General features: G+C 51.0%; 1 protein-coding gene across 1 annotated transcript in view; it reads right to left on the bottom strand.

The window, feature by feature from the left end:
• ENTREP3 (endosomal transmembrane epsin interactor 3) overlaps nucleotides 1–10420 on the bottom strand; it is a 31701-nt gene that overhangs the window by 3085 nt on the left and 18196 nt on the right. Inside the window, exons 9-12 of the mRNA XM_084824435.1 lie at nucleotides 8969–9056; nucleotides 6928–7452; nucleotides 5316–5387; nucleotides 4059–4321 (exon numbers count right to left, since the gene is read on the bottom strand). Of these exons, the coding sequence (XP_084680561.1) occupies nucleotides 4059–4321; nucleotides 5316–5387; nucleotides 6928–7452; nucleotides 8969–9056 (948 nt within the window). The remainder of the gene's footprint in view (nucleotides 1–4058; nucleotides 4322–5315; nucleotides 5388–6927; nucleotides 7453–8968; nucleotides 9057–10420) is intronic.

Raw genomic sequence — 10420 nt, 5'->3', positions numbered from 1 at the left:
GTGTATTTATTTATTGCTTGCTTGCATTTATATCCCGCCTTTTTTCCTCCTTAAGGAACCCAAGGCGGCATACATAGTCCTCTCTCTCCTCCATTTTATCACCATAACAACAACCCTGTGAGGTGGGGTGGGCTGAGAGTCAGCGACTGGTCCAAAATCACCCAGTGATCTTCCACGGCCGAGTGGGGACTAGAACCCGGGTCTCCCAACCCCCAGTCCAACACTCTCACCACTACACCACGCTGGCTCTCACACTGGTCTTGCGAATCCTACTTAAGCTAGCTGTGTCCCCTCCATGTTCTGTCCTGCATTTCCTCCCTCCCTCCCGTTCACTATTGCCCCGGTTATCCAAATTTTGACTGCGAGATCCTTGAAGTAACAGGCAGTCGGAAACCATGCAACAGACTGACCAGCTTAAAATGCCCGGGGCAAGCAGAAAAGTTTTGATTGCAGACATGATTGCAAGGTCAGCGCCAGTCACAGCTCCGCAGGGAGGGTGTTCGACAAATGCTGCCGCCTCAACAGAGAAGGCACTTTCCCAGTTCTCACACGAGCAGACAGCCCCTTGAGAACAGCCTCATCTACAGATCTTAAGACAAAGGTGGGCTGGTACAGGGAGAGGCGTTCCTTCTGGTATTTGTGTCCCAAGGTGTTTAGGGTGCGGGTGGAGAACCTCATTCAACCTGTGAAAAATCCAATTTTCAACTGAATTGAAAATTCAGTTCAATTCAAATTCAATTTTGAATTTTTTCAATTTTGGGAGGGAAATCAATTTTTCAATTTTTTTCAAATTTTTCCATTTCTTCTATTCAAATCCAATTTTGGAGAAGCATTTTGAGGCTGTATTCCAGTGGTGGGCAGGGCCCAAGGCAAAAGGGGCAGGGCCAAAATTACAAAACCAATGCAACAGAAAACCAATGTATTTTAGCTTAAAGCTGCCAGCAAGTCAGTCTTGGAACAGGCATTTCAACATTTTGGAACGAGGGAAAATGCACAAAGATGGGAAACCACCACATGATGGGTAGTCGGGGGAAAGTGGTCTGTGGTTGTCTGGGGAACTCTGCAGATCAGGAAGCTCAGATTTGGCCCCCGGGACAGAGTTTCCCCACCCCGGTTTATGGCTTTATAGGCAAGCACCTTTAACTGGGTAACTCTGATATCTGCATTGACTCCTGGTTTATTTCTGAGGCCAATCGAATGTGCTGTTCATTACTTTTTCAAGTGGGTTCTATACAGATGAGCCCTTTAGAAATTAATTCCAGGAAAAGGCCTCTGAGAGGTGTTCTGTTCTGAAGCAACCTGCCCTGCATTTCTGCCAGGAGGAATTCATTGCAAACCCAAACAGGAACCCATTTGAATCCCTTGTCATCCTGTTTCACAAGCTCTCTTTCCCAAGGATTCAACCAATTGTTTAACCCTAATTAGCCAGCACAATTAAGCTGCTTCCTGAGGACTGGGAACTTCCTGATCTCAGGAGGTCCACTAAGCAAGAGAATCAAGCTGTCAAAACCAGGGAATGTTTTTGGGCTTGTCATCATGATCAAGAGCCTAATTTCTGCCGCTTCCCCCCCCTTGATTCTATTTCCACCCTCTCTGCCAGGGCTGGTCCAAGTCATTCTGCATCCTGAGGGGAAGAAGAAGGCATCCCCATCCCATACAAAAGCACTCTGGGTCTGGCTGTCCTCCACTGCTCCTGAAGGCAGCAGGCTTAGCTTAGGGGGCACAGGGCAGGGCCGCTTGGCACACAGCTCTCTCCTCTAGCACCTTGCTGCCACATCCAAGCATCTGCTGCCTGAGGCCAAAGCCTCATTCTGCCTAATGGTAGGGCCGGCCCTGCTCTCTGCACAGGGTTTTACACGTATTCAGTTTGTTTTATATTAAACATGCTCACTCACACAGCTTAGAAGCATTAAATAAACCAGAGACCTGCAGCCAAAGTCCTTCCTGGTTTGTTCGTTCGAATCGATATGTGATTCTCGGCCCCCATGCTGGCTTGCTGAGCCCACAGCCTCTGGTGTTCCCCTCAGCAACGCCCAGCGCCACACCTGGCCCCTGTCTTTCCTTAGTAGGCCACTTAGGAATCGCCCCAAAAGAGGAAACGCATCATCAAAAAAAGTGGGCAGAAGAAGGCACCCATTCGCATGTGCTAACTTATACGTGTAGATGCAAATGGAGAAATAATTATTAGAATTTGAAGAGGAACAGTGTCCCTGTCACCAGAGTGGAGGAGCGTGGGACCAGGTGATCTGTGTGTCTGCCTGTTCAGTCTGCTATCCTGGTGCTAGCTGTGGCTGGGCAGCCATTCTGAGGGCCCTTTGGGTACAATCCTACGCAGCCAGCATGCTGGCTGGGGCATGCTGGGAACTGTAGGCCTTTTTCTGTCTAAAGAGGCATAGGATTGCACCCTTTGCCTTTAAACTGAAATTGGACAGGAGAGTCCTTCAAATACGGGATGATCGTCTGGCAGCTCATCAAACAGGGAACTGTGCTCTGTAAAAGAGGGCACATGGCCACCCTAATGCTGGGCCTGGAGACTGGCCTGGCTTGTGACCCCAGAAGGCAAGGAGCATGATGGGTTTTAAAGCAGGGATTTAAAGGCCCAGTCAAGCTTGGACGAATCCCCTTTAGCTCAGCAAGCAGGCAGAGAGAGCAGGGCCTTAGGGAGGAGGAAGAAAGCAGCTGCAAACACCTCTTCTCTATGGGGTGACCACTTACGTACCGCTAAAAAACTCTGTATTGGAACACTCTGTAATATTTACCGATATCCCTGTTCTTTTAAACTATTTACCTGCTTCCTGGAAGTTAACACCTGGTCAGCAATCAGCATAAAGGGAATTTCCAGGCCCTTTTGGCTGCCAAAAGACTGATGCAACAGCACCGTAAGGATAAATGTTCACCTACAATAATGCAATGGATTGAAGACCTAACAACGCTAGCAATGTTTGAAAGGGTGGTATATAGGTGCCACTCACAAACTGACCTATATAAGAACATCTGGTCACCTTTTATTGAAATGTATGTATAATCTACTTTTTGTAGAATGCTGTAATAACGGAAACTGCGACTTTTAAAGCATGTACTTACACGATATATTTTCCTTTCTACTTGTTATTTTCTTTTTTTGTTTTTGTTGAAATTTACAATTAAAAAATTGATTTTAAAAAATAGCCAAAAAAGAGGAAATGCATCACCAACCCCCCCCAAACCCCCCCAGGATGAAAAAAGTCACAGATTTGTGTAAAATTTATATCTGCTAATAGTTATATATAGATGCAAGGTTAGAAAGAACGACTATGGCTGAAATAGAAACACAACACATGTCACCAGAGCAGGGGAGATGGCAACCAGGTGAGCTGTGTGTCGGGCTGGGTGAATATTTTGGAGTGCAACAATCCTCCAAATGTCGTCTTGTCACTCATCTCGTGCCTGATTCCCCTCCATGTTGGCGATGGTGGTTCACTCAGCGTGAGCAAGCATCATGCGCAAAACAAGCAACGACCAGATGGGAGATCTGCACCAGCCTCCCCAAAGTTGTGCAATTTTCCTCCACAGAGCAAAGTGGGGGTGATTCAGTCTCTGGAGGAAATTTGCGCAAATTGAACTGAGAATCGGGAACGAGACGAACGGGAGCCCTTGTTCGACAATTTAAGAATATTTTCGGCGGACATGAGCTCGCGCTGGCGTTCAGAGCTTCCAACGGGGCATGCTCATGCGAAATCCTCATACATCCCTAGTTGTGTGCCTGCATGTTCAGTCTGCTGTCCAAGTGGTGCTACCTGTGGGTGGGCAAATCCAAGGCCCCTGCTCTGCTCTCCCTTCTTAGGGTTCTAGCACAACATGTTTCCCTCTCTCCATCTTGCAGAGATTAGAGTAAATTGCAATTTCCTTGGGGCACAGACCTTGTCTTTTTTACCGTATGTCACTCTGTACATCACCTATGTTGTAATGACAGCACTGATGATCATAATTCCATTGTCATGTTAAATAAAGGGGCGGGGTGGGTGGGGGAGAGGCACCTGAACATCCACAACCTGGTGGAAACCTACATAGCGCCGTACCTGCTTGCGGCCCCAAGCACTGCTGCGCCCGGCTGTTTCTGCTCCTGCCAAAGCCAGGTTGCGCTTGGATCTATGCAGAAAACGGGCCATGAGCCCGCGTGTCCCGCGGCACACTTTCAGGTCCCCCAGGGAGCGCGTGGCAGTCTTGGACAGGTGCTGCGGCACCTTTCGCGGCACCTCCAGCTGGGCCTTGCCCACCAGCTGAGCCGGGGAAGGCAGCCCATGGAGTGACGGATGCAAAATGCCAGCCTCTGAATACGGCCCTGGGAAGAGACAAGAAGCAGGAGTGGTGAAGGGGGACAGGCACAGGGCTTCGTTACTAAGAGTGGCATCAGAAGGCTGGCTGATGCTCAGTGGCAGGCAGAGCACCTGCTTGGCATGCGGAAGGTGCCAGGTTCGATGCCTGCCATCTGCAAGTAGGTCTAAGGAAGACCCTATGTCTGAAACCCTGGAGCACTGCTGCCCGTGAGAAGAGACAATACTGAGCAAGACAGACTCATGACCTGATTCAGTACAAGGGAACTTCCTAGATTCCTAAGGAACATCTAGCCCAGTACTGACATCAGCTGCCCTGTGGCAAAGAAGACGGAGGGAGGGAGGGAGGGAGGGAGGGAGGGAGGGAGGGAGGACCAGGCAAAGGGAATATCAGGGCCTGCTCCAGTTGCACTGCCTCCCCCAGCTCTCCCCCCACCCCGCAGCCGGGAGATGAGAAGGGAAGTGGGGCCCTTCTACCAGCCCTGCTGACAGGCAACTTAATTTTTTCCTCTTCCCTCCGCATCCTCTTTTCCTTATGTGCCATGTCTTTTTACATCGTAAGTCTGTGGGCCAGAATGGCCTTTTTGCTGATTGTTAAGCTGCTGGGGAGTGGGATAAAAACACTTTAAATCTAGTGCTTTAGAGGATTATATGAATAATGAGTACGGTTTTCAATTACTTCATGTCGTTTCATACTCATGGTGATGAATGGATATCATTCTTCATAATAATAACAGCCGTTAGGCATTAGCGAATTGCCTGCTGACTCATAATTAAAAAGATGCAACGAGCAGACACACATGGTTATGTTGTGATGACAATTGATAACTGACCATTTAAACTCCTTGAACTCGGAATCTGAAGCTCCAAGGGAATGTATTGTCTGTGGCTTGCCAGGTTCAAAGATGGCAATCGGAATTCAACATGAGCAGGCACTGCCCTCGCCTGCACCTGCCTGATCATGGCAACCCAGAGGCTGCCCAGACAGCTCCCTTGCCTCACCTGTATCTGCTGAGGAGTTGGACCCATCATCCTCCGACACCTTGCTGCAGAAGACTTCCTGGAAGTCGCCTTCTGGGGTGGGTGGGGTCGGGGGATGATGAAATGAAAACCAGGAGAGAAAGAGTTAAGATGCGGGGATTTTTGTAGTTCAGGGACACAGAACATACGTTTTGTTTTATTTATTTACAACGTTTGTATACCGCTCCCCATCTAAAACAGATTGGGGAGTGGTGAACGTAAGAGGTACAATAGTGAAAAGAGATAAAAGATGAAAATGCCATATTAAAGTTATTAGACACAAAATGCCAGTAAAAACTGTGGCTGGTCATTTAAGGAACGCTTCCTGGAACAGAACTGTTTTCAGGAGGCACCAGAAGCAATGCAGTGTTGGCGCCTGCCTGACCTCCAGGGGCAGGGAGTTCCAAAGAAAGGGGGCTGCCACACTGAAGGCTCTTCTCCGGGTGGCCTCCAGTCGGGCCACAGAACCACCAGGAATATGCCCTTTAATGACCTCAGTGACCGGGCAGATTGGTAAAGGAGAAGGCGCTCTCTCAGGTATCCTGGTCCCGAGTTGTTTAGGGCTTTGTACAGTTGTACTAAAACCTGAAACCTGGCCCAGTAGCAAATGGGCAGCCAGTTTTGCCTGCAGAAGTTCCCAAGTTTAGTCTCCCAGTATCTCTAGGTTAGGCTGAGAAAGACCCTGGAAAACTCCTGCCAGTCTGTGTAGATCACCTTTCCCCAACCTGGCACCCGTCTCCTGGGCTCCTAATTTGGCCCTCCCCAGACGGCCACACCCTCTTCCCCTGGCTCCCCCCTCCCCCCCAAACACCAATCATTTGGAGGTTCCCTGGCTTTTGTGCAGTTTTCCCCATTCAAAAAGGCTGAAATGCCTCTCCGAAGGCTTTGTGACTAAGAGCTTTAAGCTAAAATATGCTGGTGTTTTTTATATTCCCCGCTTTGTCACATGCATTGGACAAATGTCAAAGCTTCTCTGAAAATGAATTTGGCCCACCTCCCGCTCCCCGAAGCATCTCCTTGTAGACTGAAAGCTCTTTCGCGCACCTGCATACATAACCCTCCCAGTATAACACAGTTCCTGGCCCAAACTGGAAAACAACAAGACAGTTTGCATCACTGTCATACTATATATTGTTTTTACTTTGTTCTTTTGTTTGTCTTTGTTTTTAAATTGAGCAGTTAGTGCCTTGGTGGCCCACAGGGGTAGGAAGGCAGGACAGATTTTAAAAACAACTTAAAATAACTTCCGGTTGAATTGTGCCCCAGGGGTCTTTTGTTTCCCATTCTACCGCCCTCAGTGGCACCGGAAATCCCTCAAGATTGAGTTGTCTCTGCTACATCTTCTTCCTTTGACTTCCAGCTATTGAAGAGGCTGGGGAACATTCTCCTGGGGGCCAAACGACATCACATGGCGGATTCTGCCTGTGGGCTGCCGGTTGCCCATCCCAGGTCATGCGCTTCTAGTCAGTTCCCAACCCGGGGCTGCCCACATCCACTCTCTGAACTACAGAAACCTGAGCACACCTGCACCAGCTGTCCCAACATAGGCAATTTCCTCTCGCACTTAGCTTCCCCGGCTTGACGTGCTACTCACCGGCGTCGCTGGTCATGGCAATGCCGGGATCGCTGTGGGAGCGCAGCAGGGGGCACCGGACTGAGGGCAGGCGGCAGGAAGCTTCGCTGCTCCGGCGCTGCCGCCGCCCGGGGCCTTTGCGTCCCGGCAGCGAAGTCTTGGCCTTGACGCGCACCTCAGGGAAGCACGGCCCTGCGCTGTGGCCCAGGCCCTCCAGGCGGTGGCAGCTGTGGGTGTGAGCCCCGCCAGCCTCCAGCAAGCCCTCGTAGCCCGTGCCAGGCGTCGAGCAGGAGTAGGAACGCTCCCCACGGAGGCGCACCTGAGGCGTCTCCTCAAAGGGGCCCTGGGGGTGCAGGCCACACTGGCCACAGTCCACGCTCAGGCAGTAATCGGCCCGGCTGCGCTGGATGGAGCGGAAGAGCACGTAGTCCACCGAGCAGGCCGAGCCGCTTGCATCCAGCAGGCACGAGTCCTCAGATGGGCTGCTGTCACCCGGGATGTCCACGATCTCCGACATGATTAGGGAGCCACTGTCCACGGACACTGCTGTGGGGAAGGAAGGTGGGCCGGAAAGAGGATCAGGAAGAGCAGCACAGAGCTGCAGCAGGCGGCCGGGCTGGACAGGACACGGCAGAGAGACAAAGGGCACGACGTGAGATGTGAACCAGGACGTCCCCCCCTCAATCCCGCCTGTGACCCACGAACTCCAGCCACCATTTGCGACCTACCTGATCCGAGTCAGACAGCTATAAGCCAGACAGTGAGAGGGATTGTACCCTGAAAGGTGGCCTAAAAATAATTTTAAATAAATAAGATTACTGTGGTCCACTGGGGGGCTGGGTAAGTCTCCAGGTCTTGCTGCCTGCTTGACACTGCAAAATAGGGTGGCCACATGTCCTACTTTACAGAGGGCGGTCCTCTGTTTGAAGGTTTCCTTTATCTGAAGGGCTGTTCAGTCCAAGCCCAGTTAAAAGAAAACAAACCCTAAGGTGTGTGTGTGTATATGAGAGGGGGTGTGTGTGTGTGAGAGACGGGGGGGGGGGAAGAGAGAGAGACGGGGGGGGAAGAGAGAGAGACGGGGGGAAGAGAGACAGGGTGGGAGAGAGAGAGAGAGAGGGAGGGAGGGAGAGAGAGAGAGAGGGAGGGATGGAGAGAGGGAGGGAGAGGCTGTGAGAGAGAGAGGGGGTGAGAGAGAGGAGAGAGAGAATGGGATGTGAATGAGTATATGTGTGTTGGGGGGGCACATGCCAGCAATGTCCCTGCCCGCTGCTTGCGGGAGGGCCTTGACATCCCAGCCTTTGGCCAAAACTAGTTCCCCACCCTGCACTGGAAGCTTAATTTGAAGCGCTAGTTTTGACCTTTAAACCCCAACATGGCTTAGGACCAGGGTACATAAAGGCCTGCCTGTCTCCACAGAAGGTCCCAGGGTCAATCCTGGCATCTCCAGACTGGGCTTGTAGAAACAGCTTGCCTGAAGCCCTGGAGAGCCGTTGCCAGTCAGAGTAGATGGCACTGAGTGCAACGGACTGGGGGTCTGGCGTCTGCATAAGGCAGTTTCGGATGACCCTACTGGGGCAGTGAAATCTTCTCAGGCTCCGGAGAGGCCCTGCGTTGGGCCCTTCTCGACAGGAAGGGCTATAAGGCGTTTCCTGTTCCGGCTCAGACTTTGCCTGAGCGCTGATGCTCTTCCTGAGCCTGGCATGTTCTTTGGCTTCTGGTCCCCCGAATTCTGGTACTTGGTTCCCGGCTCCCCTCTGGCGGCCGCATGAGGTTCAACCCTAAGGGTAAAATCCCGCCTAAGTCCTACTTAGAGCAGACCCCACTGAAGGGTCATCACAACTAACTTAAGCCCCGTTCATTTCAATTGGACTACTCTAAGCAGGGCTTATGTTGGATTTTGCTCTAACAGTTTGATGGGCAATGTTGCTGGGTGTGTCGCTTCTGCTCTGCACTTAGTTAGGAGTCCTGGCTCTTTGCAGCCAACCCAGACTCATGCGGTACACAGCCCTTGGTGCATGGGGGTGTAATGCAGGGGCACGTACTGCCCTCAGGGGGTCCTTACCTTCGCCACTGAGCACGACGGAAGGGACCTGGTTGCAGGAGCAGGGGCCGTGCGAGGTGTCCGTAAACTGCGAGTCAAACAGTGTCACCTGCAGAGCAGAGGCAGAGAATGTTGTGCAGGGGTAGTCAATCCACAGGCCGGATGCTCTTTGTGGGGCCCTCGTGAGCCCAGACCACTTTTCCCCCCGCCCAGCTGATCAGCTCTTAGTATCAGAACCCCTGATCAGCAGTTCTTCCAATCAGGGGCTCTTGGGAGGGGTGGTAAAGCCCTTCCTGCAGCACCCCTGAAGCAACCAGGATCCCTGCTTTTGCACTGCTAATAGCAGCAGGGAAGAAGCGATCCCAACTGGGGTTGCTGGGAGCAGGAGGAGACTTTCGACTCCCCAGAGACTCTGAATCTCTGTCACTGCATGTGGCCCTGGGACCAAAATGGTTGCCTGTCACTGGTACGCAGCTGAGAAGAAACATGTGCAAAAGAACCCCCCTGGATATGTCTCACCCGGTACCCTGTTTGCTACAGTGGCCAGCCTGATGCCTCCGAGAAGCCTACATGCAGAGGGCAAAACCAATAGCCCTCCCTTCTGCTTTACTCTCCCCTTCATGGATCACTGCCTTGTTGTCGCGAAGGGGCTTGTGTAACCCAGTGAAGCCATAAGCTATGCCGTGCAGGGCCACCCAAGATGGACAGGTCATGGCAGAGAGTTCTGACAAAATGTGGTCCACTGGAGAAGGAAATGGCAACCCACTCCAGTATTCTTGCCAAGAAAACCCCATGGAACGTATCACAAGGCTTAAAGATATGACGCCGGAAGATGAGCCCCCCAGGTCGGAAGGTGTCCAATATACTACTGGGGACAAGCAGAGGGAATTTCCAAGTAGCGCCAGAAAGAGTGAAGCGGCTGGGCCAAAGCTGAAAGGACATTCAGCTGTGGATGTGTCTGGTGGTGAAAAGAAAGTCCGATGCTGTAAAGAACAATATTGTTTAGGAACCTGGAATGTCAGATCAATGAATCAAGGTAAGCTGGAGGTGGCCAAACATGAGATGGCAAGATTGAACATCGACATTTTGGGAATCAGCGAACTAAAATGGACAGGCATGGGCGAATTTAATTCAGGTGACCATCATATCTACTACTGTGGGCAAGAATCCCTTAGAAAAAATGGAGTAGCACTCATAGCCAACAAAAGGGTGGGAAAAGCAGTACTGGGGTACAATCTTAAAAATGATAAGAATGATCTCAGTATGAATCCAAAGCAAACCATTCAACATCATGGTAATTCAAGTCTATGCCCCAACCACTGAGGCCGAAGAAGCTGAGGTTGATCGGTTCTATGAAGACCTACAACACCTTATAAAACTAACACCAAAAAAAGATGTTCTCTTCATCATAGGGGATTGGAGTGCTAAAGTAGGAAGTCAAGAAGTCACCGGGATAACAGGCAGGCATGGCCT

The sequence above is a fragment of the Heloderma suspectum genome, chromosome 17, assembly GCF_057233095.1.
Source record: "Heloderma suspectum isolate Gila_16-S chromosome 17, 16-S_ref, whole genome shotgun sequence".
Taxonomy (NCBI): Eukaryota; Metazoa; Chordata; class Lepidosauria; order Squamata; family Helodermatidae; genus Heloderma; species Heloderma suspectum.
The sequence above is the reverse complement of the archived record's forward strand: the minus strand, read 5'-3'. Positions and strand labels throughout refer to the sequence as shown.